Source organism: Accipiter gentilis, chromosome 6, assembly GCF_929443795.1.
Source record: "Accipiter gentilis chromosome 6, bAccGen1.1, whole genome shotgun sequence".
NCBI lineage: Eukaryota > Metazoa > Chordata > Aves > Accipitriformes > Accipitridae > Astur > Astur gentilis.
The window spans coordinates 19,021,600-19,036,425 of NC_064885.1; the positions used below are offsets into that span (position 1 = coordinate 19,021,600).

Sequence of the window (14,826 nt, forward strand, 5' to 3'; positions counted from 1 at the left end):
TGCTCCCAGATGAAGACATAATTTACTGTGGCACCTTATGGCTCCTTGGGGCAAAGCTAGTCTCTACACAGCGGCATCCTGCCATTGAGTCATCATCGTAACACAAGAACACACACCTCTGCCATGCAAAAACTGAACAGCTCCAAAGCGAGCAGTGGGATAACAGCCAGTGAAAAGGAAATAAACATGGTGACATGAGGATATTGCCACTCGCCAGTGCCATGGAACAACATTCTCATAACATCTATTTACAAACACTTATACTGTCTTTTCAGGATCAAGGGGAGGACAATTAGATAAATGCTAGATAAATGCTTTTATTACAAAAGTGAAATCCTTTAAATGAAATAAAATGTTATTTATGGTTGTACATACTTGCTGTTGATGCTCGGAATAAAGATAAGCCACTGAAAGGATGGAGACGTGTCACTGAGCACATGGAACAGGAGTTCACTGCACTAAAGCTGTATTAGCACAGTGGCTGCATAAGTGCATGTAGAAAGATTATTTTCTTCATTTTATTCAGTCAGATCAATTTTATGCCTCGTTGTCCTGGCTTTGGCTGGGATAGAGTTAATTTTCTTTCTAGTAGCTGGTATAGTGCTATATTTTGGATCTGGTATGAGAATAATGTGGATAACACACTCATGTTTTCAGTTGTTGCTCAGTAGTGTTTAGACTAAGTCAAGGATTTTTCAGCTTCTCATGCGCAGTCAGCGAGAAAGCTGGAGGGGCACAAGAAGCTGGGACGGGACACAGCCAGGACAGCTGACCCAAACTGGCCAAAGGGGTATTCCAGACCATAGGATGTCATGCCCAGTATATAAACTAGGGGGACCTGGCCCGGGGGTGGCAGTGTGGATTGCTGCTTGGGAAATAACTGGGCATCAGTCAGTGAGTGGTGAGCAATTGCATTGTGCATCACTTGTTTTGTATATTCCAATTCTTTTATTATTATTATTGTCATTTTATTATTATTACCATTATTTTCTCCCTTTCTGTCCTATTAAACTGTATTTATCTCAACCCATGAGTTTTACTTTTTTTTCCGATTCTCTCCCCCATCCCACTGGGTGGGGGAGGAGGGAGCAACTGGCTCTGTGGTACTTAATTCCCAGCTGGGGTTAAATCACGACACTACTTCACCCAAAAAGCAACTGGAAGCAGACAGACAGAACTCAACTATGTCTTTCCAGGCTATGGAAAAAAGTGGGGTATGAGAAATGGCCACAATGTTAAAGGACATGAGGACCAGGAATGACCATACTGTCTTTGTTATATTATTGACTTGTTGGAAATGTAAAGCATGTTTAGATAAACATTATTTTCCATATGTGTCCAGCACATTCAATTAACTATTTAAACCATTTATAAAAATTCTATTTTTGGGCCTTTTTAATTGGAGTTCAGTTCCCATCCAAATGCAGCTTGACCCACCATGTGTTTAAAAACTACTCATATGGTAAATAGGAAAGCTGCCATTTACCTTATACTAACATAAAAGTTTAAAAAATGAGGCTGAAATGTATTGTGAGACACCGTATTGCTTCAATAAAAATGTAGTGATAGATGACCTTCATCAGTGAAATGAAATATAGGATTTAGTGAAAAAGCCTATAATTAGTAAAGAAATTAATCATATTTAATTTCAAACTCAAATAAGAATCAGCCTTAAGAACACCTACTGAGAAAAGGAAATGCAAAGAACTATTCAAATTGATTATTTAAGTAAGTGTTTCTTGCTTATGTAGCTGGTGTTGCATTACATCAATCCCCACTACGATGGGGAAACTTAGAATTCAGGAGCAAGAAGCAACTAAGATCCAGCAAAGGAAAGATAGTCCTGACTGATGAGCAAAATTCATTTTAAAACACCTCCTCTCCCTGTCTTTGGAAATGGAACATTATTTATTTACTTTTTCTGTGCTTTCATCTGAGATTTGCAGGTTGTCAGGCCTCTGAGGGGAATTTGAGGACTCTGGACATTTTTTGATGTGCACGGGGCAGCTCTCCTCCCTGCCCATTGGTGCAGCATGGGCATGGCGCTGAGATGCCGAGGCCAGCAAGGACCTGTGCATGATTTCACTGTCCTGTCTGGGTGCCCTGGTGCGGACAGGATGACCTCTGCTACCTGACCCCACAGCACTTTGTGCAATAGTTCTGACCTAAGACTTAGATGCCTCAGCAGTATCGTAATGTGAGTAATAGATAACAAAACCAGCCAAGATATTCCTGTTTATCATGCTGCACCTCTCTAAGGATTTTTTCCTTTTGTTTTATAAGGGGTTATCTTTCAGCCCTTGCCATTTTTACCATCATAGTTTTGCTCCCCCCCCCCATATTTCAATTCACCTACACCACATACTTCACAGAAGCACATTCTCGCTCTTGTTGCCGAAGCTGGCAATTGCTCACACCAAGCGTGGATCTCCGAGCAGCAGCTGGCAGACAGCAAGTCTCCCAGTGCAAGGCCTTCACCTGTTCGCATGAAGCTCATTGTTGCAGCAAACACTATTTTTGGGCAGGTGCCAATCTTGCAACCAAAGAAAAGGATCCTAAACAAAACTGGGATATTTCTTTTCTCTTGCCGTGGCATGCAGCACGAGGTGTGCATCTGTCGCGTCCCAGCATCTCTGGGGGAGACCCTTCTCTGTGTGCCCTTCACTAAGGCCTTTGTGGCTGCTGCCATTTTGGTAGCTGCTACTTCAGGCAGACGATGAAAAACGCACTTGGCATTGTGCAACTTAAATGAAAACCTGCAATTTGTGCTGAAAGAATAGGTACAGAAACATACAACCTGAATGGGAACACAGAGATGCTGCCCCAACACCCCCACCCACACGTGGCGCATCGGTAGCCCCTAACCCTGTACCGGGGCAGGGCACCAACCTGCACATCCATCCCCGGGCCTGCCGCTCCACCTGGGCTGCGAGGAGCCGCACCAGCCACGCGTGTGCCCCAGGCCACCTCCCACAGCCGCCGTGCAGATGGCAGAGCTTCTGCCACTGTCAGCGTGGGGCCAGGTTGGTGGCAGGAACCGCAGCATTAAAAGCTTTGGATCTTGGTGTCAGAGCCTGTCAGGGTGACTTTGCCTTACAAGCTAGGATGGCAGTAAAGATGAAAAATGGTTTTGCCATTTTCTCCCTGGCTGCCCTCAGACTATTTATTGCCAGTAGGATATGCAGAACGCCTGCTCCTGGCACACTGCTCCTGTTCCCAGCCCTGCGCGCCCACCAGACACCAGCCAAGGGCTGCCCGAAGCGATGGCTTCCTATGAGATCGGGCAGCTGGAAGCTGGGGAAGAAAGGCCCCCTGGGCACAGCGGAATGGCAGCAGGAATTAAAGAAATCTCACAAGGTCCCCACCTGTAGCTCAGTCAGGGCAGGCCCTTCCCCATTTTAAGACAGCCAGAAAATCTGGCAAACAGCACCAGTCTTTCTCTAGAATGCCCAGTAATGCAGACTCGGCACAAGGACCTGAAACAGTGACAGGATACAGGTGACAAACACTGAACTGGAAGTGTCTGAGAAGCCAAAACCAGGAGGGTTTTAATAGAAATCAGTAGCTTTTCTGGGATTCGAAAATAAATAAAACCGAAGTAATCTAATTTTTCAGAAGCCCAAAGCTAGGTAATTTATTTCTAAGAGTCCACTTAAACAGGCTTTCTTAGACTTCCTGGCCAAAACACTCATTGCTACTCTGTACAAAATTTCAGCTCAAAGAGTTACTGTTTTAAAGACAGCTGCTACCAGCTGACAGAAAAAGTCAAATCCCAGTCTCTGATCTTAATAAAAGTCTTATACACTTTCTCCTAATGTCATAAGTATAAAGCAACATGAAAAAACAACTAAAACAAAAGCACCAGTTGCAGACCGAGTTCGGCACTTCACGTCCATTTGGCACTAGTGTAAATGCACATCAGGTAAAGGAAAGTAGGTAAACCAGGCCTTTTATTTTAGACACAGCTTGAGGGCATCTGTAAAATGGATTTCCCACCTCAGCATTCTCACCCCCTCTTACCTAAAGCACTAAACCCATTCCTGAAGACAGGGGAAATAGACCAGTTTTGGCCTTCATTACAAAATCAGCTGTCAGGGACGCTTCGCTGAGGTTCCTGACTCAGTTCATGCAGATTGTGCTACAACAGCAACATGCCGGGTTAACTGCAACCCCAAGGAGGGCTCTCGTGAGAGAGAGGAATGGTTGGGACCCTCCTGGAAGACCCTCCATGCGGGAGGAACAGGTTGGGGGAAGGCAGAGGGAAGAGGAGGATCTGTGACTGGTTGTGTATCCCACATTCCATTTGATAAGCGATGCCAAGAGGAGGAGAACTCAGAAACTGTGGACCAGAATCAAAATCCAGTGGGTCAGAAGCCTACATGAAGATGGGGGAAAAATATGCTGAATGTCGTTATCTCAGGTCCTTCCATTCTGCTGATACCATGACTGCAGTTGCCCTGCCAGCCTGCTTTACACACCAAACTCGGCTACAGCCAGAATCACGCACATCAAGCTGGAAATCTCTGCCATTCAGAGGATTTATGAAAAATATTTTACTTTGGTTCCCCCTGAAATTACATCATTGTCCTCTTTTATCTGTCTTAAGTGTCAGGAGAGTGTCATGTTAATGAGATGTACAAAGGCTTTTGGGTAGCTGAACAGTTTTATAGTCCCACATTGATAAATTAAAGCATTTGTCACTGTTACCACATTAATGTTTCTTCCTGAGATCAAAGTCTGGATTTGCTGCATCGAATAGTACCGTCCTCTGCTATGCATTACCACGCATTACCTTGTGAGGAAATTAATTGCAATTCTATATTTTTACATTCACAGTTTAATCACACCCTGATTCTCACACCCGCTGATTGCCATCTCCACATGCAGTATGCAAGTCATTTTTTTAGTATGGATTTTCTCCTCACTACCTGTGTGAAAAGCCTGAATATCTTGTTGCAGGACAATCACCTTCTTCTGGCTCTGAAAGGCTGCTTCTGCAGTAAAGAGTACAGACAATTTCCTTCCTCCTGAAACCCTGGATTCAGTCATGTTAATTTACATTTATATAGCACCTTTCATCCCTGAAGATCCCAATGAACTTTAAAAACTCACCCTCTCTGTACACAGAAGCTGTACAAATATACATGGCTACATAAACAGACACAGCAATCCCATCACCGACCACTGAAACGCATCTCTCTGCACGTATTCCCAGCACACTCGTGGCAAGTCAGCTCTGCACACCCTACGTCTTATCACCATCAAGGAGGAAAATAAGGCAGCGTGATTTAGAGGCATGCCATTTCCCTGTCGAGGAAGTGGGAGGAATCGAGGCAAGCAACAGAATGGCTTTACAGCCTGGGTGACTGACATCTCCTTGGCACTCTGCTGCATAGGTTAAAACGAGGTAAAGACTGATTTGTGGTGAATTATACCTCACTTCTTCTGCGCTATCAGTGCCTGTAGAAGTCCAGGCTTGTTGCTCCCTTCCACTGATGGGTGACCCTCAAGCAGTTTGTTTTATGGAAGTGAAAAATACCTGCTTGCTTTGTAATGAAAACATAAGGGGAAATAATGCCTCCCTCTCCCCAACAGTAGTAGTTGACTGGCTCCTGCCAATGTGTGGATAGAGAAGAAGAAAGAACCCCAACATACCTGAGACACTTTTTTGACCACATCGCTGCCCACAAGAAAGCCCTGTGCATAGGAGCGTGCTGCGATGAAGGCTCGGGTTGCCTTCACCTTCAGGTCCCTGGGAACTTCCCCGAAGGGTTTGTGCTGCTCCGCATGTTTCACCATGCAGTCCAGGTACTCATCTGTGATATGGTACTGGGGATTCATCAGCTTGAAGAGCCGCTCCAGCAAGCGTGTCCAGAACTCATTGAGGGCCTCTTCCAAGTTAATGTTGGAGCCCCGGTAATAGCGGCGTAGCTCGCTGTACAAGTCCTTGAAGACCTTCATGTTTTGAGTGTACAATTCTCCGTACATGCTTGGAAAAGCATCATAAAGGGCCTTTTCTGACTTGTTCAACAAATCCTGGAAATAACCTGAAGAAAGAAGAAAAAGGAGACAGTGATGCATCAGTTGGACAAGCAGGAAGCTAATGAGCTGTGCTGTTTGGCAGCACAACCAAATGCCCTGAGAAAAGAGAAGGGCCCTAACAGAGCTTTTCCTCCAACAAACCTTACCCATACTCTCAACCCTGAGCCTTAGCTGAGAAGATTGAAGGAGGAACCCCCTAGTGCCAGTGCCAGAGAACCATGGTCTAGGTCTCTCTGCCTTTTCTGGTGGCCTCACCTAGAACCAAAATTGAGGCTCTTCTCTGAGCATGTTAAGGTACCGTAGTGTTGGTTATAGGTTTTCTTTTCAGAATGCATCAACTGGCATTGCTTACATATACCGTAACTCGCCACAGTTGTCAGCCAACACCTTACGAGAAACTCAACCCTGAATCAAGAACCAGCTGCTTCTGGCACAGAAGTTGACACTTGTTAAACATCACTAGAAAATGTAAACACACAAGGCTGCTTGGATGCTGCTCAGGCAATGGAGGCCTATCCTGTAACGACTGCTGTTGGAGTCAGACTAGTGTATCAAAATTAGCATCCATACCAGAATGAAGCAAGATAAAGATTTAACCTAGAAGATAACCTGAAGTCTTCCATTTCATCACATGAAAGGTTGTTATTCCTCCAGCATTGCCTACTCTTACCATCACACAAAAGTGATGGCTCTTCTGGAGAAGACTGCAACATTAATTTTAAAACAGAACTGCGTGCCCCCACCATTTTCCTTTTTTCTTGGAAGGCTGCCATTCCTGGCTGAGACACTGATAATTTAGGGAAACCAGCAGGACTCCAGTACAACATACGTGTCTGAAGCACAAAGCACAGCAGTCTAAGACAAGGTCCCTGCAGGCACAAGCTCTTCTTTGGGGCAGCACATTTACTTGAATAGGACGTGGCTTTACTGACTAGCTGTTGGACCTACCGACCCAAAACCACCATGATCCAATGCACAATTTGAAGCTGCCTTTGGGGAGATCGCTGCAACTTGTCCGAGTCGCCTTTCCTTCCTGCCTCACTGCTTATTTTCCAATGCGTTATTTCCAAAGCCCTGGTGAGATGGAGCAGGGCTACACCAGTGATGGTGCCATTCCTTCACAGAGATGCCCCCATCAAGCCTAGTTATCGCAGCCATCCTGGCTCTTGAGGCACAGCCTGTAAAGTGTGTGCCACAGTCCCAAGCTGTGACAGGAACAGGCACGTCTTACTACGTTTTTAAAGACAGGGCTGTACTCGAGTGTTTTGAACCGAGGCCAACATTATCATGTTCGAGGTTCTTTTCCCATTTGCTCATCTGGATTTGCATCCTGCTTTTGTTTAGGTATAAACAACTAAATGGTTTTACACCCTAGGTTCAGTGGTTGTAGAAGTGACAGAAATGTGACTCTCTTGCTACATACAGCAGGGTAAAGATGACAGATTCAGCTCCTCCCTTACCAGCATCTTTAGGTACTTCCATCCTCTTGACTGACAGCTACCTTCAGGCTCTCTGAGACTGCACAGTGGGGAACTCATAGCAGGACCGGCCTGATTCAATTTATTGATTTACATAAGCAACTTTTATCATCATTTAAGTCAGTGAGAGGAAAATGATTTAAAGAATCATTTTCATTTCAATTACATATGTACTTTTTAGGGCCTTTTTGAAGCAAACCTGATTATACTATTCTTTAAATCTAAATTACTTTTTTTTTTTTTTTTTTGGTGATGTATGATAAGCTCTAGTTGGAGGGAAACCGTTATTCAATTAAAATCAAACAGCAATGTATTTAGGTATATAAATTAACCTCACTGTGCTAGGCATGTAAGAAAAGAAAGAAAAACTTCTGAAAAATGCATATTGCATGTACAAAGCTTTATTAAACAAAGTATTTTTTGAGGGAACAGCACTGACTACAATTAAAGAGCTCTGAAATTTTAGAACTAGTAAAGCTCATTTCCATGTGTCTTGTTTATATTCACAGACTGGAAAGGCCATTCAAGCCTTCCTGCATTACCAATCTGTCATTGGCTTCTCAGATTTGAACAAAGCTAAAACTCAACAAGCAGATTGAGCAAGTGAAAACACTCTCTGCATCTGCACCACAGGCTGCTAATATTGAAACTTCTTGTATTTTAACAAACCGATACCCACCATTAATAGCTGGGCTTCCTCCAGCCACAATCATATACTGCTTAATAGTTTAAAATTTGATTTAATTGCTTTTAAAAGATCATAAGCAAACTAGGTCTTAGCAGAAGTTTGGTTTAATCACTTACGCATGTCCTGGTTTCAGAAAATGAAAACATGTTATCTAAAATGTTGAATAAAAACTGTGGTTTTCAAGTGTACTTTTGGAAGAAATGTATTCTTACTCAACCTGACCTGGGTGGCAGTTTGTATCTCCAAATGTTTGTACTGGGATCCCTCTGTCTCTCAAATAACTGATCTGCATGTGTTTCTCCATCTTTCCTATTAAAACTGAATTTCTTCCTACAGACACCAGTAGGTATAAGTGTGCTGCCAGCAGGCTGTCAGGGCACCCAAACCACCTATAAAATTACCTTGTAATGGGGGGTTCCTCATACGAAAAAAGTCAAAAGCTGATCCCATCAACAAGTACTTTACTAAAGGACCTCAGTTTAATAAGAAGGGATGCCTACAGCACATGCTGTCCTAACACAGCTTATCAAAGCCTCTCCTAACACAGCTTATCAAAGCCTCTCCTGTGGAATCTCAAGACAAAGGGCGATTTGACCCCTGCCCTCTCCCCGGGTCCCAACTCCTACTCCCCTGCCCCAGCTGCCAGAGAGGAGCTCTCTCCCAAGGTAGGACAAGCTTTCTGCAAAGCCCAGGGCCTCTCATCCTAGCCCAAGGGAATCCTTTGGGTCTGTATTTCCCCCCACTCAAACAGTTCAGCCATTGCTAGTCCCAAAGTCAGCAGCACATGGCAATTTTTCCTACTGACAAAATTATCACTGTGAACTGCAGGGTGCTAACACAGGTGAGAGCTTTCCTTTTACCAAAAGGCCTCATCTACACTGAATAATTATACTATATGTAATTAAAACTTGGCAGTGTTACTGGCACATACATAGCACCCATCCTGGTAACCCTGATTCACTGGCCTCTACGCAGACTGCTCTGCTTCTGCAAAGTGCTCAGGTATCCCCTCTCACAGCCACGGCTCTGTCCCCAGCAGAGCAGTTGTGTGTGCCCACTTACAGGAAATTTTGGCTACTCCACCAACGAGTGAGAAGCTGCAAGAGGGTGATTTACTATTTGGGAGTTTCTCATCCAGCATTTCTCTCCGGCCCTAGCGTCACACATGAGCCTGGGCTACGAAGATCACAGCGGGGCAAGCCCACGTCAGGGCTGCCGCGGCCCTGAGCTGCCAGCCCACCTGCTCTGGCACTGCTTGCTGTGAGCTGAGTCCGGGCTGATCCTGCTGCAGCGTCACCATTTCTTGTTGTATAGTCACTCTCCCCTGCAGCACCTCCTGAAGGGACTCACTCCTGGGCTCAGAAGCCAAGCAGATAACTGCCAGGCAGACTATTTGTCCTGACAGGACACTTTTTGGGTCTGACTAATCCGAGGTGGCTTCATTTTTCTGTTGCCACAGCCTTCCTACCTGTACAATGAACAGAAATAGCATTCACCCACAACAGACACAAAACACAAAGTTTCTCTTATGCTGATATCTAAAAGCTGCTTCATAGCTTAATGTATCACTCCAAGCACTGCTGGTTACCCATTCACAATTTAATTAAACTGAGCTCAAATTCTCTTTCTTGTATAATCAGTGTTCTCTTCTCTGTGACAAGTGACACTAACTGAATAAATTGCTCAGCAATTCAGGTACAACATGCAGCTTGGCACTCACCATCCAGAGGAAGAAAACACCAACAAACGCAGCCCAATATTTCAGTTCAAGGTAAAATGACTTTCTTTGTATTGCTACAGGAGAAACAAGATGTATATCTTCCTGTCAAAAAATTGGAAACCGCTCTCAAAAAAGTCCAAGCTAATTAAGAGTTGTTGAACTGTTACTCCTCACCTAAGTGAGAGAACACCAATTACAGTCAATTCATTTGTGGCTGGTTCTCAGAAAATTCTTCCAGATTTCACACACTGAGGGAAAAAAAAAGATATCTATATTATCTAGGGAAAATTAATTAGCAATTAAGTCTAAATGTGTTTATGATGAATGGCTGACCTGGCAGGGAATTTAAATGCCCATTTTGCAGCATTAGAAGGCACCAAGAAGTGGGGTTTATCAAGAGGGATGCACAGAAGCTTGTGCTAACTGCCCTGGTCCTCGGCAGGATCTCAGCCTGCACCACTTGTACACATAGCACAAGTATCTCCAATTAACACTGTATCTTCTCCTTAACAGTCCCTGCCTTCTAATATTCAACCTTTTAATGTATTTACACAGGTGCCATAGATTAAGGATATGCAGGGCCTCAGGGTAAAACAACTTACTGAACCACAGTCCAGGCATCTGTTCTTCTTGATTTCAGGTAGAAGCAATTATTTATTCTAGGGGAAGCACCCCATTATCTGTAGCCATGGTGAGTGGGGGACCCTTAGGTAACCTGGGTGGTTGGAAACCTCGAATAATACAGCTGTCCCACTATTTCTAGAAGAGGTTAAAAATAACCACCCAGTGGGTCCCTTTGGATTTATTAACTTGCACTTGGTCCACCACTGCTGGGTCTGCCCTGGCTCCCAAAGGATGATTAGAGTCATTAGCTCAGTCAGGGCACGAGCACATGGAGGCAGCTTCATCCAGGTCACATCCTGGACACTTCCGCAAGGCCCCTGAGCTCTGCTGACACCATGTTCTCCAGGCCAGCAGCAACAGGCTCAACCTATGTCTGCGTTCATGCACTGTAGCATGTGGCTTCATTAGCCCTGGGAACGGAGCGAAGGGGCTCCTGAGGAGCTAGCACTGGAGCTATAAACTCCTTCTGACTCCAGGAGTCACCACTGCACTCCCATCCCTTGGAGCAGGTACACAAACAGCTGAGGTGGCTCTGCAGAGGGCCAGCTTCCCTCTGAAATGATGCATTTGTTTCCACTCTGAGACACAAGAAAGCAGTTACGTATTTTCTGGACCAATGCTGAAAAACTGTGGATGTTCTCAGCTTCTGCCAGGCTCAGAAATTTTACAATGGAGGTGTACTAGCCAGAGATAGCTTCCTGCAAGTCACCTGCTAAATCCATGACTCGGTTTTCCCTCTTTCAAAAAGTTTTCTCAAAGAGCCATTGAACAGGTGAGTCCTTCCTCATTGCTGCTGGCTAAGGGCTTCACAACACTGCAAAGCCCAGAAGGTGATTTTCTAATGCCAGTAATTCAGACAAATCAAACTCAATTTTCCCTGGGTCAGTGAAAGGCACAGCTCCTCAGTCAAGGCTGTTCCTACATGAAACATCACCTTTCACACTTGCTCCAACAGCATTCAAAAGAAAAAAAATATGAAACGCGAGTCTCTTTTTTTATTACTATTACTGCGTCTCACTTCCAGGCTCAGAAACAAGGCAACCGGCTTTGCTCAAATGAGATTTGCCTTTTGGCAGAGGCCAGGTCTGAAAAACTTCTGCCTCAAACACAAAAATGCCAGAAAGTTATGAGCAAAGAAATGAAAGATTTTTACAACTGAGACAATTCTGCAACCTTGGCCGCTGTTTCTCTTGCTGTTGTAGTAACAAAAACTTACTTCTCAAGAACTAAATTTTCAACCGGAATCTATAACCTTTGCATTCAAGGGAGATTGTAAATCCCCACCCATTCCCCTGCTTCACAGCTTCCCAGTGTTCGCAGCTCATATTTTCACAGTTTCCACATTTTCACAACTCTGGATTCAAATTAGAAAGCTGTGAACAGCAAGGCAGGGACTAGCAGTTTCTCTCTGAAGATGGAAGGTTTTGAGTTCCCCCTTCCCCACCTCCCCCCAGCACCAAGTACTTTATCCAAGCTCTTTGACACCATTTGATCTCTCAACATCTGGAACACACTGGGGTTTCTTCAACTAATGTAATGATGGAATGGATGTAGGAGGGAATTAAGAGGTCACCAAAGGAAGAACATCCAAATGCTCTTTGGGCATGTAGTAGACCAGGCTTTCTTCAAAACCCATCAAATTTTAGAGGCACATTAGAAAAAAAATGAGAACTGGAGAAAGGTGACTCTATTACTTTCAGTCTGAATATTATTAAAGCCTTAAGCAGAAAACTGCAGTACAAAAAGCCTTAACTGGAAAGAATAGTACCAGATCAGAGGAGGTGAGGGAAGAAAACACATTGCTTGGATGAAGCCATTAATTCCAAAATCAGATTTTAAGAAGAAATCTGTTCCTAAAGGCAGGTTTAGCATTGGATGATTGGATTTGGTGAAACTCTGGGCAACCACTTCTACCTACATCTGGAAGTCAGTCATAAGAGGAGGAGAACAGCATCAGGGTGCAGGGCTCCAGGAGGAAGGAAGCCCATGGCAGGTTCTATCTCCCACCCTTCACTTTCCCTTGGAGCAGCAGAAGCAGCACCCAGGGCTCTGCCCTGTCTCCACCTTCCAGCTCCAGGCTCTCCCCTACTTCTTCCTTTCTTAATACAAGAGCAGACTGCTCCACCCCAGGATGGCAAAATTCAGTTTCGCTTATGCTTCCAAAAAGCCTTGAGTAGTCCCTGCAGGACCCCCTAATGACTTATGCTGCAACCATGTAGTGTGGCAGTGCTCCACAGCTACAAAAGTGTTGTTCTTGTGCAAATACTACAAAAGTTTTTCAGCAATGGGGCAAGATGAAAACTCTCCTGCTGGTTAGACAGCTTTGCATGGTGAGCTAGGTTTGTGGTCCAAGGGCCTTGCAGCTCAGCCATAAACTGCCTGGACAGCTGGAGGTGGGGGCAAAAATGCATGGAGGAAGAAGTATCAAATACTGTACTGTAATTTCCCCAGTTTGAGCAAGTACATGAGCCTGTGGTGCAATTCACACAGGGCCAGAGCCATGGAGAGTCTCTGCAGCTCGGGAGGGAGGCCGAGTGAAATATGTTCACCATTAACACTGCTACTGGGTTTCAAGAAGACTGGACTAAAAACAGGAGAGAAAAATAAGCTGACTCTGTGGTGTCCCAAACACCAGTAAAAGCAGGGTAAGAAATAGCATGGGGACATCTACTAGAGCAGGGCTCCCTCTCAGTCCCAGCCCTGCCAGTCTGAGACACAGTATTTTCCTGGGCTGAGTTCCCATTTAATACACTGCTGCACATCCAAGTACCTATTTGCTTCTCCAGTTGGTTTTAATGCTGTCCTTGCAGTCAAACTACTATTAGAAGAGAATAATTCAGCAACAGATTTAAGCCATTAAAATCCAAATCTAATGCATTCATGTCTGTTTTATTCACTTCAGCAAGTACGATGGTATTTTATTTATACAATTGTTATTACTCGTTATTAATTTAAGTACTACCCACGGCTGTGCTGAAGAGATTATATCTATACAACAGCAGTGATAGGCTCTTCTTTGTACCTGAGCTGGGTGCTGCCAAAGGAAATAACCACAGTGAGACCAAGTGGCTTAGACTCCACATGCAAATAGCCCTGCATGTAGCAATCCTGATGGCATTTTCCTAGGGGGTTACCTGTTTCCTCACGGTTTCACACTCCTGTGAAACAGCTGCTCTTGTGTAGCTGTTTCCTCAGTCCCGATCCACCCTGGAGAATGCAGTCCCTCCCTGCTATATCCTGGATCACTCTCATCTACAACATCCCTCCCATCACTCCCACGTTGCCCCTGTTTGGTGGCTGCGACCTAAGAAGCATCATGACTAACCAAGTCTCAGAGTGCAAAAAAGCCCAAACAACTGGAGATAAAATTAACTTCTACCTAGAAGCTAAAGGATGAACAGTGTGAATGAATGTGCCAGGATGCAAGAATTATGATGCTTTTGGTAATATAACTTCAAAATTTTACAATTCTCTCCAAAGAGCCACTTCACTGATTTATCCTCTGCACACTGCGTCCTCTGTGTGTGTGTTGAAAACAGTGTAGGAACACAGGACTGAAGAGATGTTGTAGGTCAATGAGACTAGGGCCAGCTCTGCCATGTAATCATCGATTTTGTACTCTCCTAAACCTGCTCAGTGCCCAGAGCAAGAAAAGTTAGAGATCTTGCCCTCACTCCTACTGGAAGGCTGGTCCAGAACTTCTCCTCAAATGGGTGGGCTCCTTTTCTTAATTTCTGGTCTAAGGTCATTCTTTATCCACTTGGTCTTTGCCAATGTGGTCCTGCAGTTTTAATAGTTGTTTTTGTTCCCTGGTGCTCACTCTCTGAGACATTTATACAGAGAGTCCCATATTTTCTCAGCATCCATGCTGCCTTGCTACACAAGCGAAGGTACTTTCCCTCTTCACACCTGACAGACTCTCAAGTCCTCTTCTCTTCACCTCTTCTGGTTGGCATTAACTTTTCTTAACTCTGGGTGGTCAGAACTACAAAGAACACCTCCTTTTCTTCACTGGAAATAACACTGTGAATACTGCAAGGACTGCACTTATCATTTTTAGGAATGCATCACATTAGCATTTCACAGACTTTCTGCCACCAACTGGTACATCCCCAGCTCTCCCCTTTGCTGTTTCCAACCAATTAGTTCCCAGCTGTATGCCTCACTCTGGAATATTGAATTCCACCCTGTTTCTATTATTATTTTGGTCATCATGGTTACCCACTATCCTCTTCAATAGTGACAACTTTTCCCAGCACTGTGTCATCAATTAA

The 14,826-nt window shown here is 44.4% G+C and overlaps 1 protein-coding gene across 1 annotated transcript in view; it reads right to left on the reverse strand.

Annotated features, from left to right (window-relative positions):
- Positions 1–14,826, reverse strand: part of GPC1 (glypican 1) — a 221,038-nt gene that overhangs the window by 25,822 nt on the left and 180,390 nt on the right. Inside the window, exon 3 of the mRNA XM_049802193.1 lies at positions 5,656–6,047. Coding sequence (XP_049658150.1) covers positions 5,656–6,047 — 392 coding nt within the window. The remainder of the gene's footprint in view (positions 1–5,655; positions 6,048–14,826) is intronic.